Below are 23,371 nucleotides of genomic sequence, written 5' to 3'. Positions count from 1 at the left end.
CTTGAGTTGATTTCAAGTTTGCAGTAATGACATTAACAAAATGACTTCAATTCAGCTTCTAAACGATTTACATCAGAGGAACAATAAGACTTCCAATTCAGCTTCCAACAAATTTACAAAGAAAGATTCAGCTATTCTAGCATTAGTACTTTATTACATCCTGACGTAATTTTTTTGGTATATTACACAAAATAAACAGAACCAAGATCTTGTAGAAAAAAGGCCAATCCATTAACCCAAAGACTCCATATCAAGAAAGCTCTAACTCAGATCCTCTTTTGAATGTGCCACTGATTGTCTGACAGGCATCTCAGTGAGGGATTCAGCAGAATTGCAGTCTCTCTCATGATGGAGATCAATATTGGGACAAGGATAAAGTTTCATCATCCAGTGTACCATAATGTTGTCTTCCAGTGAATCCTGGAAAAACTGGCGGAAGGTTTGAGTTTCCCGGCATTGGCCGGACTGAACTGCATATAGTTCTCTCATTGATCTTTCCAACTTCTTTGCATACATGATCAAGAATGGAAAGAAAATCCCTTACCACCATAAATATCCGGAATGGATGAGCTTCTTCTTTAGACGAGTTCCCATGGAAATACTCGGTTATTTCCTTCACCAGTGAGAGAGCAAGTTTCTCTTGTGCTTGAACCCTGACAATTTCTTCCTCTGCCTTCTTCAGGAATCTGGTCATTGATTCCGGGAACTTCCTGGTACTCTCCTTCAATGAAATATCCTCATTTAGTTTAAGAACTTCGCCGACTTTTGTAATTCCGATGCTCAGTTTTGCAACTTCATTGCTAAGCACATCTGAATCCATTGCTGCAGCTTTCTTCACGTTGGTGAGCTCTCCGCTCAAACCCGAAACAACTCGCAGGCCAAGCTTCTGAAATTGAACATCATCCTGGAATGTGGATTGTTGAGTTTTCTCTGCCATTTGATTATGATTTATACCAGAAACACGGGAACCTTCAGATCTGATGATTTCCTGTACAACAAAATGCAAGAGAGTAGTCTTTCCATCTGTCCCCTTAACATCAACCAGCTTAAGGAGTGTGTCAAGCTTGAAAGCATGAGCATCGCCACGATTAGTGCCAACATTCATGCGGTTCCCAGTTTTCAGTACTGCTTCTAAAAGCTTCAAGAACATTTTGCTGTTTCTCAATTCTTCGCAAGCTGCCTGAGGAAAAAGGAACAAATGAGATCAGCAGCTTAAAGATTATAAAGCACAGAAACAAATAAAAGTTATAAGCAAATTAAGATTTACCTCCAAAGTTTCAAAGGATCTTTTGAGGTATTCAACTTCTGAATCAAAATTAGCAATATAAAGCATAGCATCAATCCTCTTAAATGCAAAAGGAATATCGAGCACCGCTTTGAGAAATTTCTCTGCAGGACCAAGCTTAAATGGTGACTCATCCTTGAACTCCTTTAGTTTGCGCTCTTCTTCTTTAGTTGGTGCCATCTTTAATAAACTCTCCAGAAGCTCTGTTCCTAATGTATCCGAGTTTCCTGTCAGATCAGAGATGCATTAAAAATTTTTAACAATGGCCCGAGTTATGAGTGGACTGGTGAAGAAGATGTATCATCTTGTAGCTTTATAGAAAATCCAAAACAAGGGCAGTAAGCAGAGTGATTCATCTTTCAGTGTTGATGGAAAATGTTTTAAATGATCTCATATAGAGGTAGTAAGCCATTACCTTCCAAAAGGGCCTCGCATACTTCGGCAGAGGTCACATTTAACGCCCTCAACAATATTGCAATGTTCTGAGACTTCTTGGGATCAAGAACACGATTCTCCTGGTTCTGTAATGGCAGAGACTGTCGCCGAGCATTATTGTCTTTCACATTCAAATTTGAATTATTCACAGTAAACAGTGTCTCAATCATTTCCTCATTCAATCTGCAATCAAACCCACATTCTACAAACTTAAAAATCATATAGAAATCAATCAAATGGAACAAAGCAGAAGGAAAATCCATGTCAAAACATGAAAAGCTAAAAGATTGGCGTTAGAATCTCACTGAAAAGAACTGGAACTGATCTGATCCCACACCATAGCTCTATCAGAGCTCGCTCTAACTTTGTCCCAATGTAAAGGCTTCAACTTGGGCTTCATGGTCTCCTCACTCCTCTCTACGCTTAATTGCTCATTAGCTAAAATTGGCATTGCACTCTCAACAAAAACGGGCCTTGAAGCAGTAACAAGCACCGGAGGCCCAGAACCCCCTGAGCTCACACCCTGAGCCGGTCTCACCCCCACAGGAATCTCCCAAAACCGTGAAGGAGGAGGCGGTGGAGGAGGAGGCGTCAGTTTTGTGGGTGCAAATTGCTGAGAGGTACTCTCGATTCTCGTCGGGGAAAGGTTATTCTGGCCAAAAGAAACTGAATTTCGCTCCGGAGAGTTCTGGGTATTCCCTGAATCTCTCCCTGAAAAGGTTGGTGAAGAAGACAAAGAACTGGATAATGTTGATCGCTTTATCGACTGAATTGGAGCAGGGAAGCTGATAATAGTCTCCGGTGATTTAGATTTTGTGCTTATAGGACTCAAATTCGACAATGGAGAGGAACTATTGGGGATAGAATTTGTTGGAGAACAAGAATTTGAATATGGATATGAAGCAGTTCTGGAATTAAAACTTCTAGACCCAAAATTCCTTCCTTGAAGCTCTCGTCTAGAACTCGATCCTACACGTACTGGACTCTCTTGAATCGTCTCTTTTCCCCCAGATGATCCTCTCGGCGAAAAGAACAACTCTTCTTCTGTATCTGTAACAGCTTCATCATCCTTGCATGGCCGAAACGGAACTTCTCCGCTTCTATAAGTCGGCGTATAGCTATGTCTGGGTAATGGAGGAAGTGGGTTGAGCTCTGGAGAATCAAGTTTTTGATAAGGAGAGGATGATAAGCCAATCTTGATTCCAGCATTGCTCGAATTCGCAACATTCTGATGATCATCGATTCCACTTCGTGAGTTTACTAAGGTACCAAGGTACAAGAACTCTGAGCTGGTGTTGGGAACTTCTGGCCGACGTAGAAGTTTGGGGGGCTTAGGAGAGCCGTCGGAAGGGATACTGTTTGGTGGGAAAAGACGAAGGCTGTCGGATCGTAAAGTTTTATCGGAAGTGGTGGCGTAGTGGTGGTGCTGGCGACGGGAATAGAGAAAGAAAGCAAAAAGAGCTGCAAGGATGGCAACAAGGAGGAGAGAGAGGGAAATAGAGATGGCGATGATAAGGTGGCGGTGGGAGGTGGGGGAAGGTGGATGAGGAAAGAAGAGGGAGGAAATGTTGGCCGGAAAAGTGGTTGGAGTAGAAACGGAAGGAGGAGGAGGTGAGGGAAAGGAAGGAAAGAAAGGATTTTGTGGGATGTTGGGAGTGGTGGAGAAAGGATATTTTGGTTTAGAATGAGGCAGAAGAGGTTGGGGAGAAAGAGAAGGAGGTTGGCTTGGAGGGACAGTGGAAGCAGGAGGCAAAAAGGGTTGATGAAGGAGATGACGGTGAAGAGAGGAGGAGGTGGTGGTGGCCGCCAAGGTGTAAATGAAGGAGACAAGAAGGAGAATACTAGTGAAGGTAGCCATTATACACACACACAGTCTCTCTAATCAACTTGGTACCTCTTCCAATCAAGAAAAAGAGAGAAGAAAATGATTAAATGTAAAGTTATGATTAGTGGGATTGTAAGAGAAGTTTGTTCTGTAAACAAAGCTTCCACATTTCCTGCTCTGTGTCTGCTCTATTCTTGAAAGAGAAATTAGAAAAAGATGAGCTTTCAACTTCTGTTCTACAGAGTGAACAAAAGCCAAAGGAGAGAGACAGAATGGTAGTTGAGGATTACTCAGCAAAGCTTACAGAGCTTGGTTGATTTCCAACTACACAAAAACACTCTGCATTTTCATCATCATCAAAAACAAGAAGATGATAATAAGCCACTGTAAGCTATGCTTACATGTGAAAGATTAGGTGGTTACAGTTTGAAGGGAAAAGGGTCAAAACTGTAATAAAAGAAAATTATATGAAATGGCAGAGCCGAAAGCTTTTAGCTTTCACACTCTTTGCCGTTGAAAAGCGGTGATTTTGGCTTTGTCCTTTTTTTAGGGCTTTTAAACCTTTAACTACGATCACTGACCAGATAAATCCTTTTCGCTGTTTTTACAACACCCCCTTTGTCGCGCGTGGACATTCTGCAATTTGTTTTCATGTAAATTAGCTAAATTCTTGCCTAAAACAAGATTTATTATTTAATTTTTATATTATAAAAAAATAAATATTTATAATATTTTAAAAAATTTATGAATAATTAAACCAATTTAATTAATTTTTTTAATTTAAATTAAATACCATTACATGCCAGATCAATATTCCACTATTAGGGTGAGCATTCGGTCGGTTCAGTTTAAAATCGAATTGAATCGAATAAATCAAAAATTAAAATTTTAGTGTTTATAAAAATCGAACCGAATCGATTTTGGTCAGAAACCGAATCAAACCGAACCGGTTTGATTCGGTTCGGTTTGATCAATTTCAATTTTTAATAATATTTTTATTTTTTACACTTTATTTTTAATATTTTAAAATTTAATTAAAATATTTTAAGATTTAATTTCTCTATATGATTGAAAAAATATATTATTATCACTAATTGGTTCGGTTCGATTTTTTTAGTTTTTTCTGATCAAAATCGAACCGAATCGAAATAATTAAAATTTTTAAAATTAAAAACCGAACCGAAATATATAAAAAATCGAACCAAATTTTCAAATCGATTCGATTTGATCGATTTTTTTCGATTTAAACCGAATACCGGTCACCCCAACCCACTATTCCATAGTTGGAATATAGAAACTAGCATTTAGCCTATTGCCCGTTAATTAAACCAAGCTTTAATTAAACAAATATTTATTTATTATTTAAAAATAAACAAAAAAAAACAATTTGCAAATTTTATTCGATTTTCCAGCTACTGCATAGATGCTACTGCTTTTTCAAGCTTATAGAACAAAACAACGTTTAAAATGTTTATGTTATGTAATGAAATTAACATCAATAAAACTACCTTAACGAAAAAATTAGTATAAATGTTAACTGAAATTAGACAATAAATATTAACATAAAGTTCAACAATTTATGCAATAATTTATATTTAAATTTTCTCTAGAAGGGTAAAGAAATCCAACTAAAAAGTCTTTTAGCGATACTACAAAAGAAAGAGAGAAAAAAAAAAACTGCGTGTTACGAAAGGATATTCTCTACAGAATTTTCTATTGACATTTTTTAAATAGCTAAGTTTATTCATTTAGATTTAATTAAATATTTTAAAAGTGGATATAAAATTAACATATATTTGAAATTGTTTATTATTTCATCAATACTTTATCTATCTATTATTTTAATCTATTTTGTATAAATAATTTAAAAATATTATAATATAAATAAATTTAGAGAAAGATTGACATTTTAAAAAAAAAAAAAAAAAGGAATAGAGCTCTTATTTTATTAATCTAAACTATGAAAGCCCCAACCTATCAGCATTCAGTAAAAATTTAATAGTAACAGGAGGCCATTGATGAATTTTCAAATTAAAATTATCACCAATGTTTAAACTAGTCAAACGATCCGCTACCGCATTTGCTTCCCTATAAATTTTTACCATCTTGACTTCCCAGCTTCTATTGATAAGATCACGGCAATTCCTCACCAAATTAGCAACTCTAAAAACTCCTGCACCTCTACCTGCAAATAAATCTAACGCGAGTTGAGAATCCGTTTGAACTTCAATCTTCTTCCACCCTGAATACCATGCTAATACTAAAGCATAATATATTCCTCATAGCTCAGCTTCCATTGCTCTACAATTGCCCAAAAATCGTTGAAAGCCCAAAAGCCATCTATTTTCATTGTTTCGAAAACAACCTGCACAACTTGCCCTTCCTGCTGACAACAATGCACTACCATCGAAATTCACTACCACCTAGCCTGTTTCTGGCGGCTTCCACCCAACATACTTCAAATAAATAATTTAAAAATATTATAATATAAATAAATTTAGAAAAAAAATAAAAACTATATATTTAGTGTCTTTAAATAAAAAAGAATTAAATAATTAGTTTAGATTAAATAATAATTTTTTAATTAATAAATTTTATATCGTATTTTTTAATATTGATACTATGGGATCTAAAATAATAGATTCAAAATAATGAGATTTACTGTAGTTATTTGAGTTTAGATAGAGAATAAGAATATCATTTCCTTTTATTTCTTTTTATTTGTCTACTAGCGATATCCAACGACCTTCCTGTTATAATGCCACTTGTACATGTCATTCATATTCGTATATATATAAGCGTCAGACCCCTCTCTACGTCAATCGACCATTTAATTTTTTTGTCGCTTATACGGATAGAGTTGTAAAATGACTAGACTTGCTGTACTTCCTTGCGTCACGTCATCGAACTAAACTCTTCTTTACAGGTCTTGGGCTTGTGAGCGACCCGCCTTGGTCCTTATATCTAGGCTGGAATCGAAAATATCGGGTCAGACAAACGAGATGAGTTTTCAATGCTCGGATTTTATAGAATATTTTTGAATTCGATCTTTCTTTTGCGTGAATGAGTCCGACAGTTATTAAATACATTTATTTCAAATAATAATTATATATTTGTTAAATATAAACTTCCATAGAATAATTTAAAAAGAAGGAAAGAATGAAAGAAAGCTAATAATCATGGATAATTTTATAGTATTTGCACATTTTCAACGTCGAGCAGAAAGGAAATAGGAGTAGCATTTAAAGGGCAAGTGAAGAAAGAGGGAGAGGGCCCACAATCCTCACCACCAGCTCACAGGACAAACGGAGAATGGGAAATTGGGGATGCCCCACCTAATCTCTGTTTCACTCTTTTGACATTTTTGATTCGATCTCACTCTTTTTACATATAGTTTATTATAGGAAAAATATTTAGAAAAAAAATTGACCTTATATGATATTCTGAGATTTATGAAAACGTACAATTTCCATATGTATAGAAAAATTTTAGTTAAGAAACGTTACACTTCCCTTTTTTATTTTTTATTTTTATTTTTTAATGATATATAATTGCTATATTATTACAGTAACACTTGTTTCTGTCATGTAAAATCATAAAAACTGTAAGTACAATGATATTTATTTATTTATTTTTATCAGATGGCCATTTAATTTTTTTTCGGCATCCGTACTAATAGAATCGCGATTTAATTGGATTTACTCTCTTATACTTCGTCACATCAAACCAGCCAGGCTCTTTTCTAGTAGATTCGGACCCTCAATCAATTCAGCATGCTTTAATCGCGGATTGGATAATATATTGATGATCAGTTTGTTTAGTGGACTCTAATTAGTTTTGAACCTATCTCTTTCTCCATAACTTAATTTCACGATCCGCAGTATCAAAATAATATTTTATAATATTATATATATATTAAACAGTAAAATTAAAAGATTTTAAATGCAGTAAAAAAATATTAAAATAATAAATAAAATATAATTATTAATACTTTTTAAAAATATTTTTAAGAAAAATAAAAAAAATCATGTGATATTATTTTTTTATGTGATGATTTATATTTCAATTAGTATTAAAGCAGCATATCACGTCAATATTTTTTTAAATATTATTATTATTTTTTAATGATATAGCAGTGTAAAATATCATTTTAATATAAATTAAACTATAAATTTTTAAATTAAATAATTTTAGTGGAGAATTTATATCTTAGAGAGATATAATCAATCAATTGAATTGAGAATTTGGTATAAATTAATGCAATTGTTTTAATGATAAATTGCAAATTGAAATGTTAGTTATAAGAATATTTGGCCTCAAATCAATCTATTGAAAAGATCTCAAAAACCCATTAATAAATTCAAACAATAAATAAACAAATTAGGAAAATTATGGGTGATACGTAACTTCATTTGTTATCAAATGGGTACAAGTGTTCAAGTGATATTCATATGGAAATGGCAATTACCCTCTTTTATACTTGCAAAATTCTGCATAAATTCTTTTCTTTTTTTATTTTATTTTGTAGTTGGTAGGACAAACTTTTACCAATATTGAAATTTAACCCTCAAGAATTAAATGTACATCCAATTCAAGTCCTAAGAAAAGACAACAAAAGCTAGGCTTGTTTAAAATATTAATTAAAATTTAATATCAATTAATTAAATTGTTTATATGATAAAGATAATAATATATAGTATATCGTATAAATTAATTTAAATATAATTAAAATTAATTTAAAAAATTTATTATAATTAGAATAATTTTATATTTTATATTTTTTATTTAAAATTAAAAATTTAAATTATAAATATAAAAAATTATAAAATTATTGTCTTTTTAAATTTATTAGCCTCTATGAATTGATAACGACGTAGTTTCATTGTCGGTCAAAAGTGGAAAATGACTTGGGAGGAAAGTGAAAAAGGAGAAGCGTGACGCCATAGTAAGTAAACCCGTGAAGATCGCCGACGCGAAATCTGATAGATAACGCTTTGCCTCACAAAACGACACTCCTCCTCCGTTCATAGGGTCGCGTGCCTCACTGTTTCCTATTGACTACTCGCTGTTGGTAAGTATTTACCGGACGATTTGAAATTTAATTTTAAATATTATTATTATTAATGAATCAATTTTTATAATTTTAAAAATTTATTCTTTTATCAATAAAATAATATTTTTATTTTTTTTCTGTTAAAAATATAATAAAAAAATTAAATTATCTCCTTTATTTTCTACATTTTCTTTTTTCTTCTCATTCATTCATTCTTCCTTTTTCTGTTCCTCTTTGATTCTTTTTCTTATTTAATTTTTTTTTATTCTTTTTAATAAGGAAAATGATATTTTTTTATCGTTTATTTTCTTTTTTTTTTCTTTTTTTCATCATTATTTTTTTATATTTTTTTAAAGAAAATAGGTCGTTTCGTTGATAAAAAAAATAATAAATACGTTTTAAAAAAAAATAAAAATATTTTAATAAATTTTTAAAATATAAAAATTAATTTATTAATAATAATAATATTAAGAACTAAATAAGAAATTTTATTTGAGAGCAAAATAAAATTTTAAAAATTTTTTCTCTTATTAGAAAGAATAAACATATTTTAATAAATTTTAAAAAATAAAAAAATTAATTTATTAATAACAATAATAATCAAAGATTAAATAATAAATTTTTCATACATATTTCATCGTCCTAAATTAAAATATTTTAATTTAAAATTTTAATTTTAATTTATATTAAATTAATATTTTTTAGTATTTATTAATAATATAATATTATAAATATTATTTTAATATAAATTAATTATAAATTTTAAAATAAAAAATCAATAAAATATTTTTTATATTTTCTTTTATATTATATTATTCATTATATGATTGGTTGTATTGCATTTCATTGTGTAGCTCACCACATTATGATGACTCCATCATTAAGCAATTGGCTGAATAGCATAGGGGAAAACGGAAAACGTTATTCTTACTATCCACATGTAGTAATTAACAAATCTTACTTTTTCCTGGATTAAAAAAAATTACTTTAATAAGGAGTGGAATGCCATGCCAAAGTAAGAAGAAGAGAGAAAGGAAAAAATAAGAGGGAATTTTCTCTAAGCGAGAAGAGAGAAAAGGAAGAAAGAGGAATAAGGGAAAATAATTTTCTTGTGCTTTAGGGTTTGATTTATCATTTCATTCCTATTAGTCTTTACTTGAGTTTTCTTAAATTCTAATTGTATCTTTCATATTTTTTATTTTAGAGCACGAAAATGTAGGTATTTTTTGAAGCGACCGATCTTCTCAAACTTTTTTATTATGGATGAATAAATTAACTTTTATTTTTATTTTAATTTGTTGTTCGTTAGGTCTTCAATGTTGACAAATAGGGATGAAGTGAATGATCCAGTTAAAAATTATAATCTGAGTCGTGTTGAACACTGTTTTTAAAGATTTATTTTATAATTTTTCATAAATATTTAATAACCATAAAATTTTTAACAACCATAAAATATTTTAAAATTTAAATTAATTTTATAACAATTATTATATTTGAGTAATTTATTTCTCACTTATTATCATAAAATTCTTTATCTTTTAAAATATAAAAATTTTATTATCTTTTAATAAAATTGCATAAAAATCCCTTGGAGATGGTTGGTATGGATTCCTTTTCAAGGGTGCGCATATTCCTGAACTAATCAAAAAGATTTTACCATATCAACCAAATTGAAATTGTACTCAAATTTCAAAATTTAAAAAAAAAAAAAAACTGTATCCAAAAACTCAACTATTAATTTAGCATTCTAATTTGGTTTTGATTATTTGTTAAAAATTGAGTTGCAACTAGAATGAAATTATATCAAATCATAATCCAATTCAAAAATAATTTGAAAAATAATTTATTAACTATTTAAATATAATTTTATTAATATAAATGAAAATTTATTATTTAATTTCTAAATATTGCTATTATTAATAAATCATTTCTTATATTTTTAAAAATCTATTAAAATATTTTTATTTTTTTATTAATAAAATAGTCATTCCGCTAATTTATTTTTAAAAAATAGATGAAAAAAAAAAATTCAAATCTAATTTTGCTCTCAAATAAATCTTAATACCCGGATATTACCATTATTAACAAGTCAGTCCCTATATTTTTAAAAATCTATTAAAATATTTTTATTTTTTATCAAATCTATTAAAACGTCTTTATTTTTTTTCGTAAATAAAATAGTCCATCCTCTTTCTATTTAAAGAAAAAAATAAGAATATTTTAATAGATTTTTCAAAACTAAAGACTTACTTATTAATAACAACATATTCAGAAACTAAATAATAAATTTCACTAATAAAAAAATCGGTTAAGCAAATAAAAATCAGCAACAATTAAAGAAAAAAAATTAAATAATAATACAAAGAAATTCCCCCAAAAAATCTGATTAGTTATATTGTATTTTTTTTTCAGTTGAAAATTTGATATTTTTACACTGAAATATTGATATTAGCAATTACTTTCCCAGTCGCATTCTTGGATTATGAGTTTTGGTCTTTAATTAGTATTTGAATTGTTAGATTGTTATAGTGTAAAGACAATAAACTAATTCCTTTTAGCCTGTAGATACTAATTTAAGGGTTGCAGGATTTTTAGTGTAACAGCCCGGAAACCGGTACCCCTCTGTAACGGTCCGAACCATCACTGGCATTAAGATCCAGATCGGCTTAAGGCCGCCGGGACCCGTAGCAAGCCAACTATACTCTCTGTGTGCCTGATAAATCCCATACATGATCAAAAATACTCAACAATCCTGTAAAACTCTACAGGCTTAATTACTGCTACTCAGATATGCCAATCTGAAATGGCCCTCAGGGTCTATACCAGTGACTACTATCTGCTGTGGGTCAAGGGATTGAAACCCTTTTAATTTGTAACACAAACCACTGGTATCTCATCAAAGCCATACATTAAGCCTGATACACACATTTCTCATCAAGAAACGTAAAACAGGATTCATGTACAAGGGATTAATCATACATCACACTAAAGCAAAGACACTAGGGAAAGCACAAGTCTATCCAGTATATGACAGTACATATCTATACATTACATTACAACTAATCTTTTATTTACATCATGTCCACGATGCTATTACAAACATACATTCATGCATATCTTTCTTTACTCTTGCTGACTCTGACTTCCCATAGCTATCTCGGAACCTGCAAAACTGGGGTTAAGGGAGTGGGATGAGCTCTATAGCCCAGTGAGGAGGAACAATAAAACAAGTCATTCATTACATGCTCTCATGGAATGCATCACATCACAAACATAACATCTCAAGAATGAACTTGTCACCAGAGCCCTCTACATACATAGTAGTATGTCCAACTGCGCCAGGGGCGATTAGGCCTCACCTGGACTTCTCTTAACTGTCTGACATCATAACATGTCCAACTGTGCCAGGGGCGATTAGGCCTCACCTAGTCTTCTCTGCTCTGATCTGACAGGCTGACTGTCTAACTCATAGTACCAGGAGTGACCTGGCCTATCCAGGGGCGACCTGGTATGGCTATCTCATGCCATAACTCTGTATCTGCTCTCTGTCAAGGGCTAAGGATCATCCAACATTTATCCACACAACTATCATCTTATGCAATGCATCATATTCGTGGATTCTAATGCAATACAACCTAATACATAACATGGCATTTTATGATGCATGGATCATGCTAGAACCGTGTCATTTCTCAAGATCAAATATGAAGTTTCGTTCCACTCACCTGTAGCCACTGCTTGGCTAACTCTGGGCTACCTCTAACTCTGAAGCAGCTACTACTGCTAAACACCTCGGTTCTTCGGGTCCAATCCTACAATGGAGAACGCAAATGAGGCACCAAACATATGCTATACACCTGATAAATAGCTCCCCAAAACTCCTCTAGAACATCTCAAAACATGTATGCAAAACAAGTAAAGAACGGCTGGACAGAACACTTTCGGTGACAGGTTCGGCGGCCGAATGTCCTCTCCAGAGCCGAAACTCAAGCACCTTCGGCGGCCGAATCTCTACTTTCGGCTGCCGAACCCTTTCGGGGGCACGGTTCGGGGGCTAAAACTCACTCCAGAGACGAAAGTCTCTAACCTTCGGCGGCACCTTCGGCGGCTGAATCCCCCTTCCAGAGCCGAACCTCAAAACCTCTCGGGGGCAAACTGTGGCAGCCAAAGCCACCATCCAAGGGGTTCGGCGGCCGAATGCACCTTCGGCGGCCGAATCTCTACTTTCGGCTGCCGAACCCTTTCGGGGGCATGGTTCGGGGGCTAAAACTCACTCCAGAGACGAAAGTCTCTAACCTTCGGCGGCACCTTCGGCGGCCGAATCCCCCTTCCAGAGCCGAACCTCAAAACCTCTCGGGGGCAAACTGTGGCAGCCAAAGCCACCATCCAAGGGGTTCGGCGGCCGAATGCACCTTCGGCTGCCGAACCTGAGTTCATCCAGAACTCAGCTTCGTGCACAACCAAGCTCCTCACGCCAACTCTCAAAACATGCATACTTCAACTCCTCAACACACATATACTCAAGTATATGTACGAAGGGGTCCAAAACTAACTTACAACCCCAACAAAAACAACAAACATAACACATAAACATGCTTTCATCATCAAAACATCAAAATCATGCTTTTAAACCTAAACATGCAACTCTACCTAAAACCTCCAAAAAAAACCTCTATAAATCCTCACAAGAAGCTCAGAATCTTCACTTACCTCTTGATAACAAGAAGCTGAACGATCTGCACTCAACAATATGGAGAAACTCCTCTTCAAACTCACCAAACCTCAAAACTTAGCTTTTTCACTCAAAACCTTCAAAACCACAACAAAACACTTTAAAACTTTGATAAAACCATGAGGATGACTCATGGAGACGTGGCCTCACCTCAGGAAGTGAAAAGAAGGCAATCCTTATCCATTTCACCGACTGGAGGCACTGATATAGAGGGCTGACCGACTCACCTTCGGCAGCCAAACCTGCATGCAAAACCATGCAACGTTCGGGGGCCGAACATGACCTTCGGAAGCCGAATCTAGAACACTTTCGGCAGCCGAACTTTACCTTTGGCGGCCGAACCTGCACTTTGCCACCTTGGTCTTTTCTCTTCAAAATCCTTTCTTACTTAAAACCTTCAAACACTTAAAATATTTAAGAAAACATTTCTCTTACCCTTCTAGATACCTCTGACATCCTCGAATTTCACCGGACGGTAGGAATTCTGATGTCTGCATCTAGCCGGGTATTACATTCTTCCCCCCTTTAAGAACATTCGTCCCGAATGTTCACACAACAAACAAATAAACAACGAAGCGGAAATCTACCCTCCAAAGAGAAACACAGATATCGCTGGAGTAAGAACTCCCGGGTGTAACGACCCGGAAACCGGACCGCTACCGGCGCTAGGACTCAGGTCGGCTTAAGGCCGCCAGAACCCGTAGCAAGCCAAACATACATCCTGTGAACCTGTTTCATCCCATACATGGTCAACATCATACATAAAAATTTAAAACTTTTTCTTTCATTCAAACATTTCTTTGCCAAGCCTAGCCTGTGCATGCACAAACATAACATAAACCTCTCATTGGAGTCCTCATCAAATACTCCAATGGGGTAACATAACATAACATAGGCTTGGATTACATAGGCATCATAAAAACATTATATCTCATACAAGACCATGTGTACAGGGAATACAACAGACTCTAGTCAAGCACATCATTAAACTTACATTACATTACATCTCATACTTTTACATTACCAACAAACCATGTCCACAGCTAAGCTATTACATAAACTTCTCTTACTCTGCTGACTTCTCTATCTACTCTGCACCTGCAAGACTGGGGTTAGGGGAGAGGGGGTGAGCTATAAAGCCCAATGAGCAGAAACTAAAAACATTTGCTTTAATTCCTCCATTTTTAGGTATATTATTATTCATTTTATTATTATTATTATAATTCCTCCATTTTTAGGTATATTATTAATTAACTTTTTCTTATTCATGCTTTCATGAAATGCAACACATCACAGCTAATCACATAAAGGATGGTATTGTCACCATTAGTCCTCAACATCTCCAAATGCCAGGGGCGTAGAATGGGCCTCACTGGTCTTTCTCTTACATAACATAACATTCTAAAGTGCCAGGGGCGTAGAATGGGCCTCGCTGGTCTTTCTCTTACATAGTGCCAGGGGCGTAGAATGGGCCTCGCTGGTCTTCCATAACATATCATCATAACATAACCTCAGAGGACTATGGATCACCCAACAACCATCCACATCAACATCAATTTATGCAATGCAGCATATTCGTGAATTCTAATGCAAACATCCTGAAATATTGCATGGCATAATGATGCATGGGCAATGCTTTATGATTCATTCATTTATTCATTTACTTTACTTTAAAACTTAAAGGATTGTTCCACTCACCTGGTGACTGAAGCTTTAACAACGAACTCTGAACGACTATCTCACAACCGGGGGTCTCGGTTCCTCGGGTCCGAACCTACACAGGTGGACTCAAATGAGGCACCAAACAACAAGAACATAACTCTAAACATACCCCCAAAAACCTCCTAAAAACACCTCAAAACACTCCTAGGAAGCATGCAAGAAAAGGCTGGACAGGGCACTTTCGGCGGCACCTTCGGCGGCCGGAAGTCCCTCCAGAGCCGAAAGTCAGGCAGGTTCGGCGGCACCTTCGGCGGCCGAAACTCCCAGACAGAGGCGAAACTCATGCATGTTCGGCGGCACCTTCGGCGGCCGAAAGTCCCAGACAGAGACGAAAGTCTCTTTTCGGGGGCAACTTCGGCAGCCGAAAGGCCTGCCTTCCCAGCCATGTTCGGCGGCCGAAACTCCCTTCGGCTGCCGAACCTGGTTTCTGCCAAAGGGCATAAACTTTGGCTCCTCTATGCACATTTGCCTCCCAACTCTCAGATCAAGCATAAACTTGTTCTAAAACATGCATAAGCACCATACATCACACCTAGGGGTCTCAAACTGTCAAATACCCCAACTACAACACTTCAACACACACACACAACATACATTGTTCATCAAAACATCAAAACCCATAAACTCATCAACAAGTCTAAACATGCATCTTTACTCATAAAACAACTTAAAACTTACTTAAAACATATAAGGAGCTTAAGATCGGCTCTTACCTCTTGAAGATCGAGAGGAAGACGACCTAAACTTGGAGATCCACGAAAATGAGCTCCTGAGTTCCCAAAGCTCCAAAACTTGTTTCAAAAGTTCAAAACCTTCAATGCAAGCTTAAAACTCAAGAAAATGGTGGGGATTTGAAGGAAGAACACTAGATCTGAGGAGAGGGAGGTCGGAAGCTAGCTGTGGCCGAAAATGGGAGAAAGCTCGCCCATTTCGGCTAAGTGACCCTTTTATAGTGGCTGGCCAGGCCACGTTCGGGGGCCGAACTTGCCTCCGCATGCATGCCATGTTCGGCGGCCGAACTTGACTTTCGGCGGCCGAACCTGAACTTCCCTCACTCATGCTTTCGGGGGCCTAACGTGCCTCCAAAATGCATGCATGTTCGGCGGCCGAACTTGACTTTCGGCGGCCGAACCTGGGTTTTCCTTCAAAGACTTTTCATGCAAAAACTCATTTAATTTTCATACTTAAAACCATGAAATACCTTAAAACATTTTATAAAAACATGTTTCTACCCTACTAGAGGCTTCCGACATCGGAGATTCCACCGGACGGTAGGAATTCCGATACCAGAGTCTAGCCGGGTATTACACCGGGTCTCCTATCTATACTACACTCTTGGGGTGATTCTAAGGGATTTCTCTTCTCAGATCTTTCTATTCTTTTATTCTGCGAGCTGAATGTGTATAATCCGATCTAACTATGCTATACAGGTGAGATTTCCTAAGATCTCCACCTCTGGTTCATACAGAACCTCTATTGGCTCCAACACCACTCCAGAACAAAAGAAATAAGGAAACCAAATGGTTCTCCTCTTAGAAACAGTTAAATCCTATCTCTTTAATCCTCTACAGGACTCCATGGATTTAACCTTTTATCTTTCACCCCTCAACGGCTCACCACATACTGGAGACGTCATCAACAACAGCCAGCTGATCCAATCGATTATCAGTCTGGAGTAACACCTGTTCTTATAGGATAAACTGGTAAGCGACTTCTAACTGAGGGCAGTTAACATCTCATCTGCCTCGCCCAGTAGATATTGTTTTGTATACTCAGAGTCGCTGAGCAGTTTTACCCCTTACCTCTGTTTTAGACTCTTCACTATAAAATCCTTTGATCAATAAAGATCTCATCTCTATTCAACTGCTAAACTGACTTTTCTCTAACTTTTGACATATAGTTCCCGGATCTCAGATCTATCGTGGAAAATAACCAGTTTCTACTAGCTGTTCTTATAGATCATCCATTCTGTATGGGAACACCTTTCCTTGGTAGTGATTTTGTTGAACTGCTCACAGTCGTTACACAATCTCAAGGTTTCATCCTTCGTTTCTCACACTAACACTGGAACATTCCAGGGTGAGGTACTAGGTCCACTACAAAAATTTCCCGGATTAGTAACGGAAATTTCCGTTACTAATTATTAAAAATCCGTTACTAAAACCATTTTGTAACGGATTTGTAACGGAAATTTTCCGTTACAGTGAACCTCGTTGCTAATGCATTAGTAACGGATTTTATAGTCCGTTACTAAATTAGTAACGGATTTGTAACGGAAATTCCGTTACTAAATTTGGTTTCCGTTTAGTTGATTTTAGTAACGGAATTTTTTGGTAACGGATTTTTCCGTTACAAATCGGTTACTAATTTAGTAACGGATTAGTAACGGAAATTCCGTTACTAAATTTAGTTTCCGTTTTGTTGATTTTAGTAACGGATTTTTCCGTTACTAATCCGTTACTATTTTTAACATATCAGTAACAACTTAATCCGTTACTAATCCGTTACTATTTATAAAATTATAATAAAATATTATAAATTATATAATCTAATCAGACAAACCTGTAAATACACTCACATATTACAACTAACCTGTAAATACACTCACATATTACAACTCATCTCAATAACAACATGTAAAAACCAAATGTCATGAATGAACTCAAATCCAATATCATATATTATGTAAATCAAATCAAACATATATCCAAACATCCAGCTGTTCAATTTTAAACTCAAAAAATTAACAAATTCTTTATTATCCTAGTACATATGTGTAATGAAAAAAGAAACTATAAATGTGTAGTGTTCTCGTCCTCGTCCTCATCATTTGTTTCATCTGCTTGATAAGGAGGCTGTGCAGGCTGTGCAGGCTGTGCAGAAGTTCCCTCACCGGGAGCTGAAGGCTGGTTGCCTTGTCTTTCACTCACAAGCTGCATAAGTAAATCCTTCACCTGTGAGAGCTCAGAGGTAATCCGCACATTTTGCTCAATCAATGCTTGTTCATTATCCTCACGCTCCTGTAGCTTGCGTCTGAGATCAGCCATTTCATCTTGAAGATCCTGATTTTGCTGAGCTGATGTGAAGGATGTATTAGCAGAAGTCTTGTTTGGGAAGAAAACTGAAGCCTGTGATCCAAGACCGTACACCCTTCTTTTTTTCTCTCCACCTACTGCCTCAAAGTATAACTGAGCCTCATCAACGCGGGATGCCTGACTACTGTCATTATCTGTCTGTGATGCTTGCTCTTTCAAAGTCAGAAAGCGATCCTTCAAAAAAAATACCATGTGATATAACAGTATAAACTACAAATCAAATAATTTACTATAAATTTATTTAATTTCTCACATGAATGGACTTTGAGCGTGCATCAACAAACTCTGAGGAACCCTTCTTCTTATGCGTAGCCTCAAATAACTCATGAGGTAGAGGATCTCTGCCTAGTCTTTCGCGCTGCAAGTAAAATATAAATAGTAATAACATGCTTCAATATAAATTCACAATAAATTGGATAAATTTAAAGTATTTGAAAAAATTTAAGTGAGAATGAATATTACGTACCATCTGTTGTTGATGCCTATACTGAGATATGGATCCTCCACAATGTCTTGATGGGCCAGCACCTTGCCCACCTGTTTCACTCTTTCTGTTATTTGAGAATTTTTTGCATTTCTCTTTATACTCAGTTGCTCCCCAAGCGAATTGCCATGCATCCATTACTCCTTCTGTCAGTGATAGTCTCTTCTCCTTCCCATTCCTTACGCTACACATAAGGCTACGATATCGCTCGGCAGCTTTCTTCCTCCAAGCTATCTTCATCAGTTGTTCTATTGCCTCCTCCCATAAGAAGTGTTTCTGTAATTACTCACATTTAGCTACAAATAATGCACAGTAAAAATAATTACATGTACAATATAATTTGTATTACCTTAAATTCTTGCCAATAGAATTCTTTAACCTCTTCTGGTACATTCTTCCAACAAAATCCATCTGCTACTAACTTTTCCTTGAAGATCAAGGTAATCCGCCTAGCAATCGGATCAGAAGGCTGCATGCTGTAAAAGAATAATTGACAAACAAAATAATTTTGAAATAAGCAAAAAAATTAAATGCATAGTTAAAAATACTTATAAATTTTACTCACACTGAATTTACTAAGTGAATATGTGGTCTGAGCCCTGTAGGTGCACAACTACCAGAAGCAGATGCAGATGTAGCCGTAGATGCAATAGGTGGCAAACCTATGGGTGCTGAGGCAGTAGCAGATGTGTGCACTGATGCAGGAGTGGATGATGCAGCACCCGGTGTGGATCTCTCACCCTGGTCTGGTCTAGGAATCAAAGCAGTGTGTTGTACCAAATCTTGATTGACATTTTCTGATTCAGTTGTGTGGACACTACCCCTGCCATGGTCTCCTCGACCCCGTGATGAAGATCCGCGTCCTCGTCCTCTCATCCTGTACAAATTTACATTATAAAAATCAAGATGTAGTTAACATATTTAATAACTAAAAGTAAAAATAGATATCAATTATGTTATACCTTCTATTCACTATCTACATCTAAGTCATCATCATCATCATCATCTGTTTCTGTTGCTATTATAGTTTCATCTTCATCATTTTCTTCACCATCATCAATTTCAATAACATCCCCAGTTGGATCATTTAATTGTTGTGTTGAATCATCAATTTCTCTAATTATGGCAGTGTGTTCCATTTCCTCTTGTTGAAATGGTTCATCAGCAGGTTGTGTATTTTCTTGTGTTGGAAGTTGAATTACAGAACGTGCTTTGACTTTTATAGCAGCCCACCAGTCAATTTTATCTCGCTTTAGGCTAGGATACGGAGTATATATCACTTGCATTGCTTGTACTCCCAGCACAAAAGGCTCATATCTATTAAAAGATCGTTTATGATTCACATCGACAAGTTTATATTTACTATGGATCTTTGTGCCTACATTTGGAGTGGGGTCAAACCAATTGCATTTGAAAAGTACAACTCGCTTGATTGGAAGACCTGGATACTCCAAACGTATAACTTCAAGCAATTGTCCATAGTAATCGCTTTCTTCGCTGCTGTAATTTGACCCCTTAATACACACCCCACTGTTCATTGTTGCTCTACTTGCACAGTATGACTTCGATTGAAACTTATATCCATTCACCATATATCCATTGTATGATGTCACACTTCGTAATGGACCCATTGCAAGCGATATGATAAACTTATTGGATATGTTATTGCACGAATCATGAGCAAAATTGTTGAACCATATAGAGAATTCACTCTCCAATTTGATGTCAATCTGAGAATCATTGACCAACGGATCATTTGAGCGCAATTGATCAATGTAAATGCTGGAAAAACCTCAACTCCATTAGAAAAAGTAATTTATGAACATAATATATAAATTACTTATTTACGATAACTTACTCAATATAGGGTTTCACTTCTGGACAATTTAATAATATGTACACTTGTGCTGCTTTATACTCATCCTCCATAAGATATCTGGTTGTCCCTTTTCCTATTGGTCGACCGGACTGCATGAAGATTGATAGATTGCCTTCATAATTTTCAGTACTTTCTGAAATATCAACATTCCTTGGCACTTTTCGATGTCTAGTTTGGACATACGATTCAAAGTAATGTGCACAAAATGAAGTTGCTTCTTCTACTAGGTACGCATTACATATTGATCCCTCGACTCTAGCTTTATTTCTGACATTATTCTTAAGCCGTCGCAGATATCTATAAAATATATGACCAACATTAGTAAACATTATTAAATAACTTAATTAAAGTGAAGTTAAAAGAACTTACCGTTCAAAAGGATACATCCATCGATATTGCACTGGACCTGCCAGCCATGCTTCATATGCTAGATGGAGAGGGAGGTGTTCCATACAATCAAAGAAGCTTGGAGGGAAAACACGCTCAAGCTTGCATATGATTAAAGGAATTTCACCATGCAACCGCAACATATCACTCTCACTTATAGTGGTAGATGTTAACTCCTTAAAAAAATTACTCAACTCTGTTAAGGGTTGCCACACATTTGATGGAAGCAACTCACGAAATGCAATTGGCATAATCCGCTGCATGAAGACATGACAATCATGACTCTTCATACCAAACATCTTCAGCTTCTTCATATCAATACATCGCCCCATATTGGAAACATATCCATCGGGAAACTTGAGATTTTTCAACCAATCACATAATACTTGCTTACTTTGCTTATCTAGAGTATAACAAGCTTTGGGATATCTCCTAGTGACTTGATCCATTTCCAACTCTGGCCGATCACAGATCACATTTAGGTCTGCCCTTGACTTGGCATTATCCTTTGTCTTTCCCTCAACACTCATTACAGTGTTGATTATATTTTCAAAAAAATTTTTCTCAATGTGCATTACATCAAGATTGTGTCGAATCAAATTTGTTTTCCAATACGGTAAATCCCACAAGATGCTTCTTTTTCGCCAACCGCATTGCTTTGATAGACGGGAATTTATTTCAAATGCATCCTCATCTATAACCCTCTTAAACCCCAATTCATCAATCTGTTTAAGTATTTCTTCACCGGAAATAGGTGGTTTAGCTTTCTTAGTAACAGATACATTCTTCCTAAAAGCTGTTTTGTTTCTTCTAAAAGAATGGCTAGGAGGTAAAAATTTGCGATGATTATCAAACCATGATTGCTTACCTCCTCTTGTCAATGTGAATGCATCACTATCTTCCATGCAATAAGGACAAGCAGTTCGTCCTGCAGTGCTCCATCCAGATAACATTGCATAAGCAGGAAAATCACTTATAGTCCACATTAAAGCAGCTCGCAAGTTGAAATTTTCTTTATTGAATGCATCATATGTTTCAACTCCATTCTCCCATAAATCTTTCAACTCAGTTACTAGGGGTTGCAAATACACATCCAACTTATCTTTTGGATTTCTAGGCCCTGGGACAAGTATAGTGAGAAACATATACTCACCTTTCATGCATAACCATGGGGGTAAATTGTACGGTGTCAATATGACAGGCCATGATGAATATTGCTGACCAGATTGTCCAAAGGGTTGAAAACCATCGGTACACAGTCCAAGACGGACATTACGTTTCTCAGCACTGAAATGAGGCCAATTATTATCAAAAGCTTTCCATGCATGCGAATCAGCTGGATGATGCATTAAATCATCATTAGTCCCATGATTTGCATGCCAAGTCATATCCTTAGCTGTAGCATTAGATGCGTACAACCTTTGTAGTCTAGGTGTGATTGGCATGTAATACATTTTACTATAAGCAACTTGGGTTTTACTAGAGCTCTGGCTAACTTGCAATCGTTTGTACCTCGGATGATCACACACCTTGCACCTGAGCAATTCATTATCCTCACCCCAATAAATCATACAACCATTTAAGCAAGTATGAATCTTCTGAATTGGTAATCCCAAGCCTTCAAGCAATTTCTTTGTAGAGTAGAAATTATCAGTAAACAAATTATCAGTAGGTAAAATCTCTTTGATGAATTGGCAAATATTGTCAAAACAACGTTCGGACAAATGATGTTCAGATTTGATATTCAATATCCTTGCCACAGCTGACAGTTGTGAATGATTTTCACAACCTGGCCACAATTCCTGATTAACAGCGGCCAACATGTCGTACAATCTCTGAGTAGATTGATTTGGAGGCTCATTACTAATTGATGGGGAGAAACTCGGTCCTGCTGCATCTACAACTAGTTGTTCATAAGCTTTAGAGAACTCAGTATGTTGATATTCCACATTGCAAGTGTTGTAAGTCGAATCATTACTTCTCCCGTGGACCTCATTGTAGGTTTGCATTTCTCCATGCAAATACCATACATAATAGTCCCTAACAAACCCATATTTCATCAGATGAAACCTAACTGTACTCTCATCTTCAAAACTGCGATTTTGGCACTTAAATCGATTACATGGACACCTAATAAGTTCTCCATTCAAACAGTCTGGAAACTGTTTGGCAGCTGATATGAATTCATTTAATCCTTCAAGGAATAAAGGATTTAGTAGACCATCTTTTAGTCTTGCATACATCCAACCTCTGTCAGAATGCATATTGTACCTATTATACCTAGAATGTATAACAATAAATGAAGAGTTGGTCACAAGGATGTCCTCATCTAAAAAAAATATTAATAAATAAAGTAATGGTTATGTAAATAAAGCAACTAAGTCCCAAGTCAAAGGAAAGTCCACAGGAATCATAAGGAGAGAAAAGAAAGCAAAATAAGCCACAAACTACCATGAATGATACTAAAAATAATC

The 23,371-nt window shown here is 35.5% G+C and overlaps 3 protein-coding genes across 3 annotated transcripts; all 3 read right to left on the bottom strand.

Annotated features, from left to right (window-relative positions):
• Positions 1 to 6: 6 nt before the first annotated feature.
• On the bottom strand, positions 7 to 4,059 carry LOC110624641 (formin-like protein 2). Its single transcript, XM_021769860.2, has 4 exons — positions 2,026 to 4,059; positions 1,701 to 1,903; positions 1,268 to 1,512; positions 7 to 1,180 (listed from the first exon to the last, which is right to left on the bottom strand). Exons 1-4 carry the CDS (start codon positions 3,576 to 3,578, stop codon positions 356 to 358), a joined length of 2,826 nt encoding a protein of 941 aa, XP_021625552.1. The 5' UTR covers positions 3,579 to 4,059; the 3' UTR covers positions 7 to 355.
• A 13,785-nt stretch (positions 4,060 to 17,844) lies between these two features.
• Positions 17,845 to 19,507, bottom strand: LOC122721737. The gene is made up of 5 exons (XM_043950382.1): positions 19,197 to 19,507; positions 18,981 to 19,107; positions 18,614 to 18,907; positions 18,401 to 18,505; positions 17,845 to 18,321 (listed from the first exon to the last, which is right to left on the bottom strand). The coding sequence occupies exons 1-5, from the start codon at positions 19,505 to 19,507 to the stop codon at positions 17,845 to 17,847; spliced, it is 1,314 nt and encodes a 437-aa protein (XP_043806317.1).
• Positions 19,366 to 23,161, bottom strand: LOC122721736. The gene is made up of 4 exons (XM_043950377.1): positions 20,880 to 23,161; positions 20,490 to 20,807; positions 19,594 to 20,413; positions 19,366 to 19,508 (listed from the first exon to the last, which is right to left on the bottom strand). The coding sequence occupies exons 1-3, from the start codon at positions 23,159 to 23,161 to the stop codon at positions 19,597 to 19,599; spliced, it is 3,417 nt and encodes a 1,138-aa protein (XP_043806312.1). The 3' UTR covers positions 19,366 to 19,508; positions 19,594 to 19,596.
• Between the last annotated feature and the right edge of the window lie 210 nt (positions 23,162 to 23,371).

Source organism: Manihot esculenta, chromosome 1 (genome assembly GCF_001659605.2).
Source record: "Manihot esculenta cultivar AM560-2 chromosome 1, M.esculenta_v8, whole genome shotgun sequence".
Taxonomy (NCBI): domain Eukaryota; kingdom Viridiplantae; phylum Streptophyta; class Magnoliopsida; order Malpighiales; family Euphorbiaceae; genus Manihot; species Manihot esculenta.
This window is presented reverse-complemented; position numbering and strand designations above follow the sequence as displayed.

Coding starts and splice junctions, on each gene's coding strand:
- LOC110624641 (XM_021769860.2), bottom strand. CDS start 3,578: ATGGCTACCTTCACTAGTATTCTCCTTCTTGTCTCCTTCATTTACACC. Junction 1,904..2,025: donor ATCAGTTCCAGTTCTTTTCA/GTGAGATTCTAA, acceptor GTTTGATTGCAG/ATTGAATGAGGAAATGATTG. Junction 1,181..1,267: donor GATCCTTTGAAACTTTGGAG/GTAAATCTTAAT, acceptor CTTTTTCCTCAG/GCAGCTTGCGAAGAATTGAG.
- LOC122721737 (XM_043950382.1), bottom strand. CDS start 19,507: ATGAGAGGACGAGGACGCGGATCTTCATCACGGGGTCGAGGAGACCAT. Junction 18,908..18,980: donor TCTATTGGCAAGAATTTAAG/GTAATACAAATT, acceptor GAGTAATTACAG/AAACACTTCTTATGGGAGGA. Junction 18,322..18,400: donor CACGCTCAAAGTCCATTCAT/GTGAGAAATTAA, acceptor TTTTTTTTGAAG/GATCGCTTTCTGACTTTGAA.
- LOC122721736 (XM_043950377.1), bottom strand. CDS start 23,161: ATGCATTCTGACAGAGGTTGGATGTATGCAAGACTAAAAGATGGTCTA. Junction 20,808..20,879: donor TGGATGTATCCTTTTGAACG/GTAAGTTCTTTT, acceptor TATATTTTATAG/ATATCTGCGACGGCTTAAGA. Junction 20,414..20,489: donor GAAGTGAAACCCTATATTGA/GTAAGTTATCGT, acceptor AGGTTTTTCCAG/CATTTACATTGATCAATTGC.